This window comes from Columba livia, chromosome 1 (assembly GCF_036013475.1).
Source record: "Columba livia isolate bColLiv1 breed racing homer chromosome 1, bColLiv1.pat.W.v2, whole genome shotgun sequence".
Classification (NCBI taxonomy): Eukaryota; Metazoa; Chordata; class Aves; order Columbiformes; family Columbidae; genus Columba; species Columba livia.
This window is the reverse complement of record NC_088602.1, coordinates 144,860,200-144,880,450: the sequence shown is the minus strand read 5'-3', so window position 1 is coordinate 144,880,450 and position 20,251 is coordinate 144,860,200. Positions and strand designations below refer to the sequence as shown.

At 37.7% G+C, this 20,251-nt stretch overlaps 1 protein-coding gene across 7 annotated transcripts in view; it reads left to right on the top strand.

Moving 5' to 3' along the window:
• The window catches only part of BICD1 (BICD cargo adaptor 1), a 183,567-nt gene extending 163,931 nt beyond the window's left edge, over positions 1–19,636 (top strand). For 4 of the 7 annotated variants that reach the window (XM_065034901.1, XM_065034918.1, XM_065034942.1 and 1 more), the window contains one exon: positions 13,840–19,636. In XM_065034901.1, coding sequence (XP_064890973.1) covers positions 13,840–14,189 — 350 coding nt within the window. In that variant the 3' untranslated portion in view covers positions 14,190–19,636. Of the gene's footprint in view, positions 1–8,483; positions 8,570–13,839 lie in introns of all 7 variants that reach the window. The other 3 variants (XM_065034907.1, XM_065034927.1, XM_065034924.1) reach the window with 2 other exon arrangements.
• The last annotated feature ends 615 nt before the right edge of the window (positions 19,637–20,251 follow it).

The following is a 20,251-nucleotide window of genomic DNA, read 5'->3' as shown; positions in this document are numbered from 1 at the left end:
ACAACCATATAATATTTAAGTAGTCAGGCTAGTCTGCTCTGATTGTTCAGTCAAGTAAGTTTGATTTGATTCATCCAAGCAACGCAAAGCAACTGGAGCATGAAAGTTCTTCAGAACAATTATTTTCCAAAAAAACACCCCCACAATTTTATTCTGACAACTCAAATTTACAGTCGAACTGGAAATTACCATTTGCCAAATGAGGGATCTGTGGATGATTCTTCTGAGTCCTCAGCAATGAATATATTGTATTTTTATCCACCGAGAATGTACTTGTGTTGATGGAGATTCTGCACCTGTAAGATGTCTCTGAACTTGTGAAATCAGGCATACTACTGACTATTGCAAGACTTGTGCAGTATCGGTCTAATCTATCTCTGCTCTCCATGAAAAATGGATTTTATGTGCTTTTTAGCAGGATTTTTTAAAAGTTAAAGGTAGGGTATTTTTACCTGAACATGATGCTCTTCACAAAAAAAGGATAATTCAGTCATTATTGACTTATTATCTGTGTTCACTTTTTGTTCTGCATTGTTATTTTTTTCCGTGGGTTTTGTAAACATGCCATATTTGTGTATATATATGGTCATTGTTTAATGAGCGGTATTAGTGCATATATACAGATACATGTATATATCTTCCTGCTCTTGGGGCCGTGTCCTGCATCTGATATGCTCATTTAAGTAAGTTTAATGAGCATCACATATTTATGCCATTTCAAGCGTGGTACATTGTCCTTGTGGAGGCCGTTTTGAATTTGAAGAACAATATCCTTGCCAAGGACGTTAGTTGGCTGTAACTGATGAAGAAGTCAGCTGGCTAAATGTACTTTTACCTCTCGGTGCCACTGTGAATAGGACCTTTTTGCTCTATGCTTTTCCTCTCTTGCATTTAGCTTTCCAGTTATCACTGATGAGACCAGCACCATACATTTCATGCTGATCAATATAATTTAGCAACTTCAATATAATTCAGCTATCATGGCATGAATTCACTGCAGTTCTACAAGTTTCATTTAATTTCTGTTTGTATTTTTTACTGTGCAAAGAATGCAGTTCTGAAATACAACCTATTTTTAATAGAAGCCCAAATCTGTTTGTTAAAACATTAAAAAAGAATGCAGTGAAATCCATGCCTTACTGCTGTATATTTTCATTAAAAGGTTATTGACATTTTTCACTCTATATCTAAATTATGATGTCATTGCTGGTTTATATTAGCATCATTTGTTGAAGTTGTCCAGTAAAATCCTAGACTTCTGGTTGTTTCTAACTAAATAACTATGTAGTTGACACATTGTATGTTTAAGACATGTGACCAGATATTTGTTGCTTTCTAAGAAAATTTTGGTCTTTGGAATCCAGTCTTGTCAATTACCAAAAACAGCTATTGAAACATCTTGACAATGTTGGTAACAAGAAACATCTGTCCTTATCTTCTTTTATGACAAGGTTTAATGTGGTTTCATGACTTACTGATTTTTAACATCAAATATGCAGAAATACTCAATATTGTGCCTCTGATAAAATGGGCAAAGCTGAACAGAGTTTCTGTTTAGATTAGACATGCTGATATTTTAGCCCTCTAAGAGAGCAGATCCTTGGGATGTCGTGATGTATGAAGTAAGCTCACCAGCAATTCTTTAATCAAGACTAGTAGACCTCATTGTAAGTATCTTCCTGCCTGAATCTTTAGGGCTATGAAAGCTTATCGTTTTGCCTTATGTTGTTTCTAAAGTTACCATTCCCACTGACTTCAAGTTGTGGATCAGGCCCTTCTTTACCCATAAAATAGTACAAATATTTTTGGTTTAGCCATCTGAAATATATCCTAGACATGTTTCCACAAGTGATGGGTAACCAACAGGACAGAAGTGTGATGATTTCTGTATTTTTAAGGCCTTTCTTTTCCCCTCTTGAAATGTTTAAAATGTGTATGTCTTTTAGAGGTTATTTAATGAATCATCAGACCTTTCTAAATGTGCTTTTTATGAATTGTATATAAAAGAAAGGAACTGAATATATATTTTCAGCTTCTACCATTTCCATTTCTGCTATTTTACTAACCCATTATTTAGCTTCTCAGTAGATTTAATGAGGAATTATTTAAAGCATTCACAGAAACCATTTGAGAAATAACAAACACATTATATGGAAAGTGTGAAAAAGCCTACAGAGCTGACAAGAAACCTCTTAATGTTCTTAGTCTTCAATTGGAAAGAAATGCATTTCACTAATTTTGCGAAGGTACCTTGCCTAGGTATTATTTATATTTTTAAAAATTGTTCTTAGTATGAGCTACAGCGAAGGGCAACACTGGGATACAGCTTTATCACAATACTTTGAGCTTCCAGTACCACTGAAGCACATGGACTGATTGGGGAACAACTCTTTAGGTTGGGGATAATTCAAGTGTAGAAAGAAAGTAGAAATCAAATCATGCAAAATAAGGAAATAAGGGGAAAACCTACTCCGTGTAGTGTAGCTGTTGTATGGATGAAAGACCTCACTAAAACACAGCCAAGAAACCTGACATGTCTCAAAAATCACTGAATCGGTGACCTACTAAACCATGTCTGTCTGTGTTATGTGTCAGGTAGTGCATGAAGTTGTTAGGGATGCTCCATGAGTTGGTCTGTGGGAATTGCCAGTAGAAATAGCATTTTGCTAAATACTATAAGAAAATAGTGATTAAATCCCCTACCTGTTCCAATAACCTCAATCTTCTGCTCTTACTCCTGAGAAGAATTTATCAGAAGTCTCTCTGTTATGTTTGTCCTGAAGGTAAAGAACTGAGAGGATGAGGAGCAGAAGGAGGCCTGTGTCAGAAACTTGGGAGTATAGAAATAGTGGGACATTCCCAGGCCAACTTTGCAAGAAAGAGCAGACACTTGGAGATGACTGGAGATGCGGATTTTAGATCCATCCTACTGCTGTCTTACTGCACGTTTGTGCAATATGTAGATATTGCTGGTACCTTCAGTTCTGTGTGTGAACAGGAGTTCTGCAGCATGCTCAAGTCTCTTAACCTTTGTTCTTCAAATAATTTTTGAGAAGACTAAGAGATAAGTGGCAGAATAATTCATTGTTGTTGAAACATCTCCAACAATAATCTAAGACACCAGGTTTCTCTGAATAGCAAGCTTAAGATGTGAGTTACCTGGGTATTTGTATGACTTGACACAAAAATTTCATAGTAAATCAGATTTCTGTGAAGCCAAAATTGATACTTGGTTGATAAATGTGTTGATCTCAAATCTATCATTCATTATTCAGTTTAAGGGAAACAGGGGTAAAACTTAGAGAGTCTAGATACTGGCAAATGTCTGTGCAGGTGCTAACTTGCACCTGGTGGAGTTTATTTGGATGCCTGTGTGCCAGCTGTGCCAGAATGGGGCTGGCTGTCTCCGAGCTGCACAGTGACCCTGTACTGTGGCTTAGTCCTCCTGCACTGCTTGTTTGTCTCCCAGGCCAGGACAAGCCCGAGTTAATCTCGCTCTGAGAGAGCTGGGGTTAATAAGGCCGACCAAACTCCATGTTGAAGCCATGTGGTTGTTCTGCCATAGTCCTCTCCTTCCAGGGCTGGCCTGCCAAAACACAGAGCTGCACCCAGTGTGCAGCTGGCAGGCTGACCAGCTGAGGCTGTGCATAGGGCAGAGGTAACGGTGTTATTTCCAGACCCAAACCAACCCTGGAAGCAGGAGAAAGGAGAGACTCTTCTAATCTTTGACCTGTACTATTGTTTGTGCACTTTTTCTAAGGTAAGCCACAGCTGTTCTCTCACCAGCTGCTCTTTGCGATAACCATTACCACTTAAGGAAGGTCAAGGTTTTCTTGGCATCCCTTAGAAAAACAGAGATAAATTATAAGTGAAACCAGCTAGTCGAATAATGGTACAAGCTCATGTCCTCATCAGCCCTGGACATAAACAGTTCTGGGACTTTTCTCATCCTGCCAGATTACAGTTTGAAAGCATCTCTACAAATCTCAACTCAGCAATGTGGGTGAGTGTTTTAGTGCCCTTTGCCCAGTTCTTCATGACATCTCACATTTGTCTTTTGGGTTTGGAATTTTTTTCTTGGTCCCCACCTTTGAGTAGAGAGGATTGATTTATTGACTTTGTAGGACTTGCTGTGTGATGCAATGTGTTTCTGCCTCTGCACAACCAGAAGACTACTGATTTGTTCTTTGCCCAATACTTTTGACTCATGCTATTAACCATTCATTCCTTCCCATTAAACTGACAACTTGGGGAAGAAAACAATTCATTACCATACAAATGGAGACAGCTTCTCTTTTCAAATAAATTGTCAATAACACCTTCATAGACATGTTATCAAATTCCTCAAACTTTATGGAGCAAGTTCAATTGACATAGGGTAGCACGACACAAAGTGAGATAGCTCAAAAACTTTTAGCTAGGAAAGAAGGGCTTTCTTTTGGCTCGAAGTGGTCAATGGGATGCTAAGGAGAGATTGTTTTAAAAGAATGGAAAAGCATCAATCTCGCATTTTGTCATAAGTATTTCTTGAGAACTTTTTTTACCAAGAACAGATTTTTCCCAATGTTTTTTATATCAGAAATACCAAATGTGTAAGAGTACCTGTAAAAAACGTTTGGTTTGTTCTTTGACTCTCAATTTCACCCTTTCAGATAAATGAGAAAAAAACCCCTCTTCATTGATTAACTCAACTAGCCGTAGTTAACAGTATGTTATATATCAGTTACTTATGCACAGTATCCCTAGTGCTTATCTTGGGATTCTGGGTGCGGTCTCTGACCGCACCGTTTAGTGATTAGTAGAATACTGAGTGTCAAAATGTGCTGAAATGTTCCACCGCAATGTGCTGGGTCCTGAGCAGGTGGGACTGAAAATGCTTGCACGCAGGATTTTCACTGGGGACATTGCTGATGTCAACAGAAGGCGATGCCCATCTCTTGGACAGTGATAGCCCAGCTAAGCAGGCCTGTGTTGATTGGAGTCACCCAGTTCACAGACTGGAGGGCAGAGCACACCTTGTGACATGAGGGAAATGCCTTGTTTTTGTGACCAACCTGAAAGGAAGTATAGGAAAAACTTTTTTTGTTTGTGAGATTTGCCCTTGGCAGACAACTTAGAGCAGCACAGTCAGTCCTCATATGAGCAGATGTAGCTTCTCCAAGCTTGGTATTTTTAATACTCTTACGACAGGAGCTGATTAGTCCAATTAGGACTAGGTATTAGATTCCAAAGGAAAATCATCACTGGCTAATCTGTGAGAGAGGAAATCTCTGAGCCCTTTACACCACCCTTGCCAGCAAATGGCTCAAATATTAAGAACTGGAGAACCAGAACAGGCCTGATGTACAGCATGAGTCAAGCCTTAAAGCTCCAACAGATACAGTGGTGTTTGTTGCCTGTTACTGCCACAGGACTCTGTACAGACTCAAGTCCTGCTGAATTCAGTGAAAACGAATGTGTGAATTTTTCTGTACAATAGCTCCTCTTTGCCTTTTGTGGTTGAAATGGTCACTGAACTTCATTTGTTATAGGTTCACAGGATTGTAAAAGGGCTCTTAAGAGACTGACCAGCCCACCCTCTGCCCACAGTAGTTTATTTCCTCACAGCAAATGAAGGTGATGGACAAATAAGATAGTCTGTATTTAATAACTTCATTAAAAATTTTGCTGGTAGAGTTCTCTGAAGACTCACCAGAAAAGTATTATCTGTGTCTGTTTCTGAAGTGTCTTCTACACAAACAGCAAAGTTTCATTCTGTAGCTCGACTGACAGTCCTTGAGATTTGAAAAGTACTGGGAACAGGCCTCTTCCAATGTAATTTTTAATTTTTTTATATTTGTTTTTATTTTTTAGTAAAAAAAGAGTATGTGTGTCTTTCCTTGTCTTTAAGGTATGTGACACTGACCACAGAATCAGTAAAGGCATTTTTGAAACTTGTAACCTTCTACAGAATGTTTCAGAAAGAAACAAACATTTATTTGATACAAGCAGGAGTTCTTTAGTAGAAGGGAAGGACTGAATGCTGGCTTCTAATTTTCACCTTTAAAATGACTTCTTGTTACATTGTGTTTACGACTGTCATGGCATTAATGAACAGGGTTATAAATGCTCCAGAATACTTAAAAGGACTGAATATATAAGGAATAAAGTTATCTCTGGCACAGCTATTTGGACATATGTAGATAAAAGCTATTTTGAATTTGCAATGTGTATATGTAAGCCATATGCATTCTGCTTCGCTCTTTCCTAGCATAATCCTCAAAAACTTCACTCCTGGAGGATGTAGGAGGAGGATTCAGCCATTTAAAGTTGTGTGGATCACCAGATATCATACTGATGTGAGCGTGAGCCAGATTGTGTGAGCATTGCTGATGCCAGGTAGAACTGTTGTTTTATGTGAAGTTGAGGGAGTTTGGTCACATAAAAGACTTCCAAGTTGCATAATGCTTGCAGAATCTGGCTCTCTAGTCATGCATTCTGCCAAATCTAGCAGATGAAGAGGCATCATAAAATATTTGCAGGATGTTTGAGATATTAGAACAGGATCATAAATTGGGGATTTGCGTTGTTCTGGAAAAGCCTGTCAGAGCAATTTCTTCTGCATTTATGTAATCTTCCACACCTTTTCATCACACAGCGTTCTCTATCATATTTCGTTTCCCACTGACTACCTTCTATAAGCTGTTGTCAGGGATGACTTTGCTTTGAACTCCTGCAAAGTAGTTTGTTTAGAGTAAGACTTTTTTTTCAATAATCATTTCCCACCTACAGTTAGCTTGATCTGACTGTCCCCCAAGGGCCCTTTCCTTTTAACAGCTTTATAGTGAAATGACAGACTCTTCTATTCGTGATTCAAACACACTGCAAACTCTTGCACTCCTCTGCTAAAAGACATACTGAGGACTTTAGTGGCCATCCTGGCTAATAAGAGAATGACAAAGTATCTTTCACATTTAATTTCTGCTTCCTGACACCATGGTGTCAGCACTTAACTGTGCTTCTACTTTTTTCTGATATAGACACCTATGTACTTGAAAACAGCTCCAAACCCCTTTCCTTGTGGCTGAAGCAGCAAGGAACTAGCATTTTGGGTACACTTGCTTTCACCCACTGGAGGTCAGCACAGATCTTCATAGGAAGCAGGGAGAAGCACTTTGGGCTTGTATGAAATGGAAATGTTATGATACTGGATATGATGCTCAGTGTTGCTAGGAAGGTGTGTTGCTCTGCATTGTACTTGATGTCATCTCAGGACTCTTGACAGCAAATTACTTAGACTTTCCTCCACTTGACTGAGACAAAGAATAGAAGTGGGTTTTGGAAACCACCCATATTTTAAAGATAAATGATTACTGGTGTTGAGCTTTAAAAGCAACCAATTGAAAAACAAAACAACAAAATCAAATTCTTTCCAAGTGCACGAAGTCTAGTTGTCTCGTTCTTAAGGTTCAAGGGAAAGTAACTCCCTTCCACTGAAGAGTCAGGTTGAGAATCAGGTTGATGCAGTCAGAGAGGAGGATAGATCTGCAAGTTCTGCTGGAGATAGTTATCTTCAGTAGTTTTCTGGATGGTCACAATTTCACCCATAGATTTTAATGTTTGAAAGGACCCTGATGACTCTTGCGTCTGACAATCTGAATCACATAGGCTGTGGAATGAAAGGCCAGACCGCTGCAGGGACACTTAGCAATTCTTGAGATCTGGAAATCCTGGTAAAAACTAGTGAGCTAGAAAGCAGGGTTGTCTTGTTAAACTATTTTTCTTAAGTCCCACAAGCATTACTGAGTTTAAAGCTGTTTTCATATTCCAAATGTCACAGTAAAAATGTAGCAATAAAGGATTATTTGGCTTTTCTGTTATTTCATAAATTGAGAACTAGAATGCAGCTTTGCAAGTGATTAATGTGGAAACTGCTTTGGCAAAGAATTGATAAAGTAATCTAGGCAAAACAGTGAAAACCAAGTGTATCAATTTCTCCCTTTTTCCTACAAAAAATAATCTCACAAGCACTATTTATAAGTTGTGCAGACTTTCTTGCAAGCTTTTTCTCAGAAATCGTAATGAAATGCCATCTGTAAGTGTTGTTATCTGGATGTAAGTTCTCTGGAGAAATTTTGAGTAGCTTCTTTGACACTTTTTATATTAGATGTAAGCAAAACAACTTCATCACCAGCAGAAGAATGATGAGGACGAGGTTTAAACCCAGATCCTGAATACAGCCCATTATTGTTGCCTGTTTAAACAAAATTTCACCAATGCCAAGGAAAGACAAACAGAACTGTCTTCACTGTTTCTTATGAAAATAAAAAAGGCAGCAACTAATGTTATTACTGTCAGGAAAAATAAAAAAAAAGGTGTTTCTGTTGGATAAGGAACCGAGAACACATTCCTCACTAAATCTCTCCATTAGATACATAGCCTGTGTACTATTGTTACTAACCCCTTGCTCTGTAATCTCTCTGTATATATGTCTAATTTATCAGTTTCTTGTAGATTGTCAGCAGCCTGCTGCCTCCGTACCGCCACACGGCTCACAACTAGCCAGGGGGCCAGATTGCCAGACTGTCAGGTAAACCTCACTAACTCTTTTCTCTTTGTACACAGCTGCATGTGTCTCTGCAATTCCTCTCCTCTTCCTTATACAAAAGCTCTTCACTACCCTTCTTCACTAACAGCAAACTTATAACAACTTGAGGAACAGTGATAATTTCTGCAGTGACAGTACAAGCATGAATCACAGCATTCAGGCACTTATATCTACATAAAAATATGGAAGAGAATGGGAAGTTGGATCCTGTAGTCCTCATTTGGACAGTTTCACAATTATGCCAAAATAGTAATGATTTTATTTTGTTGCTAGATAAATTTACGTAAATGAGAGACTCAATTTTAGGGATATGTGTAGGCTCCTCTTTTAGTAAGGTGGTATTTTAAAGGCATTTGTGAGATTTTAGCAGACACTTTTCAGAAAGCTCTCCCTGACCTGGAAACCTGGACCCACCACAGTCAATTCTTAGCCTTTTTTTAAAAGTAAACTCCTGGTGTCCTTGCTTGCAGGTGGTGCAAACACCGTACCTCAAGCACTGCTGAACAGTAATTCTGTGAGCCACATAGGAGGTGTCTCAGTGGCCTTGGAGAAACCACTTCATTTGTGCCTCTTTTATTACCTACAAAAGTGGAAGTGTTGTGAACTTCTTACCATATACGGGTATTATGAAAAATTTACTGAGAAGTTAATGAAAGCTCATTATAACTGATAAGTACCATATACTGGTTTGCAGTTTGGAGTTTTACAGCACATTGAAAAGAGGTACTGGTTCCATTTAAAATCCTTAAAATCCCTGTCAGGTGGTTTCTGCTGTATTTTAGATGTTACAAGAGTTTGAGAGTATTATAAGGTGCCTTGGTTGCATGGAAGTTTAATGCCAACAAGTCTTATTTTAACCCAATGTAATTTTCCATCACAAAATTAAAGCCTGTTTTTTTTTTTTCCCCTCATCCATTAGCTATACTGAATTTTAAGTGAGACTTGTGTCACTCTTGCTTTTCTAGTAATTGTGATTCCAGTGCATGGATTTTAGTGAACATCACTGGATAAGCAATGAACAGATTCAAGCCAAATGAAACTCCAGGACACATCTAGTCAATTTATTTAGCTATACATTTGTCTGTCTTTTTGCCTAAATCTGTATCTTAAAAAGAGTGTGTCTGGTTTTGGATCATATTCAGGTTTCTGTTGAATGCAGTGAAGACCTCATTTTCATTATGAGAGGCCAAACTCTAGATCCAAATTATTTATTAACAAAAAAAACCCAAACGAACTAAACAACACCCCAACCCCCACAACAACAAAAAACCACAAAAACAACTCCCCCGATACTTCAAATGAAATGAATTTTAATAAGAAATAATGCTTTTATTTTCTGTAAAGTAGGAAATAAATTAAAAATAAGGTAAAATATTACTAAAAGAAATGGTTCCATTCTGAAAACATCAGTGTTCTGTTGGTATTTTCTGTTGCTGATTTGGTACAGTTACAATCAATGCCAGACAATATTGCGTGCGAATGGCATCTTTAAGACAGAGAACAGAGTACTTAATAACACCAAAGGGCTTTGCATGCTATTTTCTAATTGATTTTAGAATACATGATTAGCATTTTGAGTGCTGCAGGAAAAAAAATAGAGTTGCTTAAAACCAGACAATAATACTAACACAAAAAATGACACAGGCTTCATTCATCAACTGAATGAATAAATCCTCAGATGATACCAGCCCTTAAAGAGAATTTACAAAAATGTCTATTAAACCCAAATGTTTTCAAAGCTGCACATATCCCATGGGGGGAACGTAACAATGTTCTTCCTTATTCTCAGTTAACAGTCAACAGCTTTAGGTGCTTCCATGACTCTTTGTTGCTTTACGTTATTAATCTCACCTGCCATCCGCTACTGCCCGCGATTGTCAGTGTGCCCAATAGCTCAGCCCAGGACCTGCTGCCATAATCACCTAAACCGGCACACAAGGCGCACCGCCTGCTGCCTGTCACTTGGTGATTCTCATGTAGTTTCTGTTTACATACTGCTACAGTAATCTGCATTAATGGACTGGATGTATTGTGTTTCTAAAGAGAGGATGGTATAGCAGTAGAGATTTAGGATAAGCTTCAAATCTACTGAAACTGCAGGTGATGGGTATATATACATTGCCACAAAGGTGTCTGATAATCTTGTAATTTTTTTCTCTTCCTAATACTTATTATTGATCAAAATGGGAGTGGCAAGACAAAGTTTTATATTTCTTCTGTGCATAGAAAAGTGCTTATATTTCAAAGTGAGAAGGAAGGCAGAATTACAATGAAGAGAAAACAAATGTCATTCTAAGCACAGTACTTCCTAATCTGAGAATAGTCTGGGATAGTTTGTATTACAGTATTTGCAGTCAGGGCTGACTTTGTACTGAAGGTCATGCCAAAGCATTATTATGGTTTTGCATATCTGTGTAGAGGAGAATATTCTGTGTCTCAAAGAGGTCCTCTTTCAGGCCACTGCCGTACATAACTAGTCTTAACTGTGGCCATTTCCTCACCAGTCCTCTCCTTCAGAGCACGAACATCTTGCGTTGCTTATTTTTAAAGCTGGGAAGGAAGCCCCAAAAGACACACATATCTCTGCTAATGAACAAGGAAAATGTCTGTTGAGTTTCTTTCTGGCAATTGCAGAAGTTCTTTTTAGAAAGAAATGGGGCAGCAAGGGAGGAGAGTAAGGCAGCCTTCATAGGGTAACATGACCACCTCTCTGTCTTCCCCAAATATGATGTTAAAGTTCTAATTCACTTTTATTTCTTTGAAGGACTTAAGACTAGTGCTTCTCCTAAGCCTACCTTGAAAACTTAGGAGGTTCTGAAGTCAGGACTCTTTATGAGCGGCTAAGTTTGAGAGCAAATGCAGGCCTTTTGGGTCCATATGCAGTCACTCGTGACACAGACTCTTTTGAGTGGAGCAGGCAAAGAACTCACTCAGATCCCTCCTTAGATGTTCTATCTGCATATGGCAGAATATGGCAGAAGAAAAAGACAGTTACAGCCATGGAAAGAATTACTTAGAGAAGACAGTTCTGGTGTCTTCTCAGAGTGCTTGATTGAACAAGTCCAGCTACTAAGAAAATATTTTAGATTCAATATATATGCCTAGATGCTTAAGGGTGGATTATATGTAATTAGAGAAGTCATAGTTCATTACGCTAAACACTTTGGGACTGATCTACTCGGACAGCTGAGGACAAGACAAAGCTTGTGAGATCCTGAGCTTCTGTAACCTGCTCTCACCAGCCATTTTGTAATCAGGAGACTCATCTTCAGGAGCATTAATGTGAAATAGAATCTAACTTAAGAAACGCAAGTCTATGATCTTCAAATAAGCCCAGAAGTGCAAGGACTGTAGCTCCTGCTGAACTGTATTATCTGTGGGTTTATGGTCATAGTCTCCTAGGTTTCTCTGACTGGAAAATATAAACATTGCCATCTACTTTCTTAATGGTAGTGGTACACACTTGTTTCTGTATTCGAGCAAACCACAATGTCATTTCTTTGTTTCCCTAAGTAAATGCTATATGTGGAACTACAGACATTTTCAGTACTGCTGGCATTTCCAGTGACAGATATTCAAATAGCTCTGGCATTTCAAATTGATTCATTTCCAGCAATAGACTAATTGCATTCCTTCAGCCAACACTCCAATAGTCTGTGCTGCAGAGATAATATATAACAACACATTTTCTAAAGAAGGAAAATGGAAAAGGCAAATTTTCTTGAAGACAGGCTTGTGCTTCAGCATAAATCACACTGATGAGCTTGGAAAAACTTCAAGACCACAGGATATTTGAAGGATTAGGAAAAAAACTCTTTACAGACACATTAAAGAACTGTTTTGGTGGTGGTATGTTTGGTTTGGTGGTGGGTTTTTTTGTTTGTGGGTTTTTGGTTTTATGGGTTTTTTTTTGTTCTTGTGGTATTTTGTTTGTTTGTTTGGGTTTGTTGCTTGGTTTGGTTGTTTTTTATAAATTGCATTTAGTTGCATTATATTTTGGCGTCTTGTTTTGCCACCTGCTTTCCTTGACAGTTTAATGTCTGTCACTCAGCTTGACATTGGCAAGTTGAGCTGAAGTTCACCTTTTTAAAACAAGACAAGCCAAGGCTCAAGAATCATGTGGAACTCGCTAAACCTGTGCCTGCATTGCCTGCTGCAGTGTAGTGCATGTCAGGGCTGACAAACTAATTGTCACTGCGGGCCACATCAGCCTTGCAGTTGCCTTCAAAGGGTCAAATGTAATTTTAGGACTGTATACATGTATTTGGCCCTCTGAAGGCAAGCGTGAGGCTGATATGGCTTCCGATGAAAATGAGTCTGACACCCCTGGTGTAGGGTGCTGGGCTGCCTTTAAATGAGCAAACCTGAGTATCTGAAGCTTTTCAGCAGGAGCATCTTGGGACTCTGCACCAAGAAGTGGGGTGTGTTTGTACCAGCTGCCCCTTCTGTTTCTGCTGCCACTGCTAGGCTGCTACTCCAGCCCCACCTGGTTTGCTGAAAGGTAGTTCAGACCTCTCTGCATTATATGACAGTGTACACTATAAATGCACATTTACAGGCTTAAGGGTTAAATTGTTACCACACAAAGTGTACAAGAGTCAAATGACAAAAGTATATGACAGAAATGAAAAGGACTCAAAGAGCACATTAAAAACAAACAAACAACAACCCACAAATAACTCCCACCCTTTGGAAGTGTTGATTACAGAAAATGTAATGCTTATGTTGCCTGATGAGGAAGGTTACACTGTATTTGTATGAATGTATTAGTAAATAGGTCCTATTCAGTAAGAGATCATGTTTTCATGAAGTGATGAAACCTGATTTCCAGATTGACACTGTCCTTCATTTCAAACAATTCATCAGTTGCAAATAGAAAAATTTTTATGCTCACAGATTGGCACCTGTAAAAATGGCAAAGATGGCACCTGTATTTTGTCCTTCAAATTTGCTCCCATGTTTCGCACAAACATTCACTTCTCCATGCAGCATTTTTCATCAGAGCATGCGAACAGCAATCATGTGCGTGAACTAGCAAACAGAATATCTGTGGCACTTAATGTATGCATCCAGGTGTCACTGAATGTGTGCATACTGAGGATTTTTTTAATGTATATTATCTGAAGATACAGATTTAGAGATGAGGTTTCATCCCCTTTTAAAGCTTGTTTCCAGCCCTGTACTCTTTACATGCATCTAAAAAGTTTGCCATGTGTTTTAAGCACTTTTTCTCTTGTCTCTTTATTTTTCAGTCCTAATGCTCTTCCAGAAGAGCAGCCACATTCCAGCTCTCAGTGTGCCCCTCTCAACTGTCTCTCTAAGCCTCCTCCTTACCCCTAATCTTCATATGCAATGTAAGAGAAAATGCAAACGGAGTGGAGTTCACGCAACAAAGGTTGGGGTTGTTCCCAGCAAGCGGGTGGACAATCCTGCCTTGTTGCTGCACCGACAAGTCTGGATTCGTATCCCCTGCTTTGGCGACCAAGGGAAGGTTGAGAAGAAGAATACAAAGCACAGAGCCCAACCTATCAAGAAGACTTTTTATGGTTCCTCTGATTGTATTCAAACTTTGCTATCACAACTAAAGTGTAATGAAATTTAACATCTCGACAAAAATGCTCCTCCCAGCTGCTTGGCTTTACCTCTGAAATAATGAGAGGCTTAAGCCAATGTTAAAAAAAAGTATGTTACAAAAATCCTACCCTCACAATCCTCTAAGTTCAGCCATAGGAGCCAGTTCAAATTTCCTTTTGTCATTAAGGGTGTGATATTTATTACTTACTTTATTTGCACCAGAATTTTGTGTTTATAAAATAGTCTTTTTTTTTTTTTTTTTGTGGGAGTTGTATTTAATTGATTTAATTTAAAATTAAAAAAAAAAAAAAACAAGCAGAAATAGCTTAAGTGAAGCATGACTTTGTTAATATTAAAAGAGGCTTGTTGCATTGGCCAGCATATGGCCAATTTTTATTGCACAAAAATGTTGGAAATGGGTTGAATTGGAATGTTAACAATGACTGTATATTTTGCTGCTGCACTGATATTGTTTATGCACTTATTTTTTTTTTAATTCCTATTACACTAGCTTCTGGTTTTGTTCTAGCTCTTCACTGAAAGATAATTATTAAGCCTAAGAAGGAGATGAAAGGATGATGTATTGATTTGTTTTCATTTGTTTGCTTGCATCATAATTATCTTTTTGCGTTTCAGACAAGTAGATGAATTGGTGCTGTTTTTTGGGGTTACTTTCTATTTAGTATCTGAGAAAGAAAAATCTAAACCAAGTAAAATGTTGTGTGCTAATTAAAAACATTCTTTCCTCCCACTCCCATATTCAGGATACTGGTTCGCGGCCTTACCATGAAAGGCTAGTACGAATGAAGTAGTAAGCATTTTGTATGAAGCATTCTGTGGTGACAGAACTCATGCAGGTAGGGTTAATGGTGTGGATCAAATCTAGCAGGACTTTACTGTAGTGCATTTTTTTCCTTGCCAAATATCAACAGACACAGAACCTTAGCTCATGTCAGTTTATGACAAATACTCAGGTGATCTACTCTACGCAGACTCTATCGCAACAGTGCACAGTGTTCCTAGTTAAAGATTCTTTCCTGTAAAAGCTGAGTAGGTCTGGGGTTTTTTGTTTTATTTTTTCTTAACGTAGAGGATTTCAGAATAAAAGCAAGGATAGCAGAATTTATTTTGCACAGTACCTGACAGCAAGGCAAGTGGCTAAGTAGGAGGTCACAGTTCAGCATCTCTGGGCTTCCCATCTGGTCATCAGCTAGAAAACAAGGCTGCAGTACTGCCTACCTGCCTACTTGTTGGTAATTAGCAGACTCCTTGCTTTGTCAGGTGGCCTTAATTTAATTACAGACGAAAGGCTTAGATATTTCCATGCCTTTATTCCTTCTCTGCAGCATACGTATGACCTACAAGTGGGAAACACAGTACAGCCTAAGGTACAGAGCAGCTAGGGAAAAAAATTTGCTGCTGCAGGTGTGGTTGGAATAATTCTTTCATATTCTGCCTGAATCTGAGAAAACGAAGTCAGTCTGCTGTTAGTAACAGTGCTTACCAAATATTACGATACACAAAACATCAGCAGAGGAAAGAATCGGTGACCACTCAGTGTGCCTAACAAATCATTCTTACCATAGTACCAGTAACGAAGGTGCTGTAAATAGAAATACTCTATGTCATCAACCGTGTATGTCGTGTAACCTTGGCAGAGCAGCTGAGCTATTGTAACAAAATATTCAGAGGTGGAAAAAAATAGGAACAAACTGACATCCAATTCTGATCAGATCAGACAACACTTGGCAGTGTTTCAAGTTTGGTTTTCATGCAGTTTGCATGCTTCTTGTAAACATTTACATTACTATTCAGTATCATACTTAACGTATGTGTTGTTGTGTCATAGAAAAGCCCAGTAAAAACTTGTTCAGCTCTATCATACTGTCTGACACTGAGATTAGCTGCTATTTTGGTTTTTTTATTTGAAAAAACAAACAAACCAAACCAAAACATTTTGTCTGAGACAAGTGCTGCCTTCAAAAAGCATCTCGGAATTCCTGACTTTGTCAAACTGGTGTATGAATATTGTACAGTGGCCACGTCCGTGTCCAACAAAGACAGCTACTGTATATTGTTAAAAAGAAAAAGAAATCGCATTGCATTTTGAATACAGCTACTGCAAGTTGCACTTGGAATAGTTTTTCCTATTTTCAAATCCAAATCAAACAGATTTTCCCTGAATTTAAGTTAAAAAACAAAAACTTCAGTGAAATACATTTCCTTTCTATATAGATACGAATTTATTGGAAAAAAAAGTTATATCAGGACAGTTGTTTAGAAACATATTTGTTTCCAGTTGTGATTTGCAGAGCAACTGTGGGAAATTGAAACATTGTACTGGTGTGTCCACGTGGATCCACAGTTATGGAGCAGCGTCCAATGGTATGGAAATTGTGAACCTGTTTTATAGAAATAAATGGGTTTATTATTTTTTTTTTTTATTCTCTCAAGCTTTAAATTCTTCATTTCTAAGTTTTTAATTTACATTTTTTAATATGTAATTAAACTTGAGTGGTGAAAATATAAGAGAACTAGAAAAAAAAACACTTAGATGTACAAATGGCTGTAGTTATCGCATTGTAAGTTATAAAATCGTGTAGGTCTCTGGGACAACTTTTGTCAGTTAACCAGTACAAAATAAAATATGTATCTTGAACTTGAGATGATAAACTCTTCTTTGTTACATAGTGATCGATAACATATAACTGCGTGAGAGATTTTGCAGGAAATATTTAAATGCAGACCAGAAAAACCCCCATTTTTTAAGGGTTGCAAAATATTATATTTTGCCCATTTATAATTAATTTATGATGTGTTGATATCTATTCTGATTTGTAAAGATTAAGAAAAAAATGATACGTGTGTTTGTAAGGGTTGAGTATACTCAGAAACCCTCAATGATGGCCTTGAAATTTCTTTGGATTTGGAATAGCCTATTCAGTCCTGGGACATTTTGGTTTGGGTTTTATTTTCGGATGTATTGAAAAAATATTCCTTGTTCAGTGAAATGATCCACTTCTAGAAATTCAATTTATTGGAAATGCATGGGGAAAAAAAAAATAGAAGCAAACATAAAAATGAAATATAAGGGGAGTAAAAGAAAAATAAATTGTAAAACATAATAGTATTGAAAATATATTTTCTATCAGTCAGAAGATAAATTGAGGCTTTACAGAAAGAAGAAATATTACCATTTTTCGTGCTAATCGTATAGAAGTTTTTGCCTCCTAGATGAAGGCGATAGTGATATTCTTTCTATTGATCTAATTGACAGGTTGGCATCTCTGTGCTTTCTCCATCCACATTTTTCACTAAATTAATGTAACTATAGCTATACAGTAGGGTTCATAGAATGAAATTGTAATTAAGGTAATGCTGCAATTTTTAATGCCAAGATGACTTTCAGTTTATTTTAAAATATTGTGAACTTGTTTGAGCCATTTTCCATACTAGGTGTGAACAGAAAGAAGATTCTGTTATGAAATATAACCTCACTTATGAAATATGACCTCACCTATGAAGGCTGCTCATTATAATTTTGTTGCAAATACTTAAGCAAACCGTTAGCAAAATATGACCCAGTCCTCATCACCCTGGGAACAACACCCGTGAGTCCTGGCCCTTATTTTGATACCAACCTTTATCATTCAGTGTGCGATGCCGAAGTCTGTAGTTGTGCTACCAATTCCACTATAGCTCGATTGATCATCATCATCATAACGTACAGATTTTATCAGCCTTTTTAAGTCTGTTCCTTTCTTTGGCAGAAGATGCATATCCACTGGGGTTACAATGGATTTACTTCTTTTGTACTTCAGAAATCTTTGTTTGAGAACGACAGGCACAGAAGTTTTACCTTTGAAGTGTGATAATTGCTACAGTTACCTCTTTAAAAATTCCAGTCATCACTTTTCTTCAGTTTTCCTTTGCTGTGTGTGCAGTGAGTCTGAAAGGGATATACAATATTCAGACTTTTTTAGCCACTAGGGGTTTTATTTTAGTACAATTAAGCATCTTGTGCAAAAGAAACAAAAAAGTAATTGCCTTCTGCCTTCAGGCACAAATGCATCTAAATATGCAATTTAGAATGTGTACATGAGATTCTTAACGTGAGGTAGCTTTTCCATACCCATAATTAAGCTAGAAAATTCGTATTTCTTGTGCCATCTGCATATTCCTCTTGCTAAAAAGGCAAGAGGACTATCACAGAGAGTTTGTATCTTTCATTCTGAGGTGCACAGCTTAAATCCTTATTGGATTTTAATCTGTTTCCTGTGGAGCTCTTGAAAATCCCCTTCATGAAATTTGATTGCAACCAAGTGACAAACTGGCAAAAAGTAAATGAAAAATCCTATATTCCATGACTGGAGTTAATGTGCGGGCAGACTCTGGGTGATAGGGCCTTGCATTTCAAAAATGTCTTTCCTCAAAGCTCTGTATTTGTTTTGATTATCATGATTTCCTGTAAAAGAAAGAGTGGAGAAGACTGTATGTTTTTTCTCAGCATTAGTAAACTGAGTTTAAAAGTTTTTATTGATTATATGGTTATTGGATTTCAGTAACATTTTGGAAATCAGTAAATGCAAGCGATTGATAAAAGTCTCAAGTAGTCTGGCTTGCTAGCTGAGTTGTTATCAGCTACGAATAAGAAATAACAGTAATCTAGCTTTTCATTTTCTATTCACAGATATGGCTATGTGTGCTATGCCAGTGGATAACTTAAGTCCATTTTATTACTTATTGCCCTATTGATTTTCAGCCCTGCGGTTTGACTGTTAAGGGGTTAATTAACTCAATCCTTTGTAAACAATTTAAAAAAAAAAAAAGAAAAAAGAAAACTGATGTTTTGTGACTTTTGTAATCTATTGAATGTTTCCATTTGCATGATGTTCTGTATCTGACGAACCATACAGATTGCTGTGTTCCTTTCAAAAGAGTTTTAACATTGGTGGAGTTTGTGACAAACACAAATTTGTATACTGTATGTGTACTGCTGTAATAACTCAGCTACTCCTATGTTGAATTGACATTATGTTGTCCTGCCTTCTTGGGGTTAAATGATGGAGTGTTTCTAGATGGTGAAGAATATAAAAGTATATATGTTCATTTGCTAAAGACTGAATATTGGAAACTCTTCTTGTTGCTACTTTATGCTAAAAGCAAAGAAGTTAAATAACTCTTGTTTCCAAAAATGCATCATTTGTTTTTAAAATTGAAGTAATTCCCATGTTAACTCTTCCTTGTCCTTGTAGACAATCCTAGATTAATGCCTCGTGAGGGATTCATAAAGTCTGTGCTTGTACATGTCTAATATGATCATGCAGTCAAATGGTTGGGAAAAACACTCTAGTGCTGAAGAAAATAATTAAAAGAAGCCAATATACTGATTCTTACATCTTTATGTTCCAATTAAAATTACAGTGTAATACATAACTGTTCCAGTGAATAAACTGGCCATTTTTGTTCATTTAATTCAATGCTGTCTTGTCTACTTCTATTTAAGTCAGTTTGCAGTGTGTTGGCTGGGCTTATACTTTTGCATTTATTTAGTTCTTAAAGATCCGTAACTGGAAGTTGAAAAGTTATCAGAATTAAAGGACAGGAAATTGAGAAGAGAAATAAATCAACATTAAAGGAAAAGGGAATCAGAATTAAAGCAAAGATGCTTCCTCTGTTTTCTGAGATTGAGGCAGACACTAAAATACAGACCGATTCCCTATATACTGTTTCCAACACACTTGAGTAATCTCTGAAATGCTGCAACATCTGCACATACAATAATGCTTTGTGAGATGCAAATCTCCACCCTCAGGGGATGTGGAAGCAAAGGAAGAGCTGAAGTTGGCGTAAGATCAGCTGGGGAGTGCCGTGCACTGTACAGCGCACCGTACCGGCTTTTTAAACTAAGAAACGTCTTTCATCCCTTGTGCAAGAGCCTTGTTCTGACAGCCAGGGGGTCAAAATCCTCCCTCAGTAGCCAGTCCCACGGTGGTCTGGGAACATGGCCCCTCACAGCTGGCAGTATCCCTGGGGGATAGCAAATGGGCCAGGAAAAGGGAAGAGCCTGGAGGAAATACTGTGCCTCCA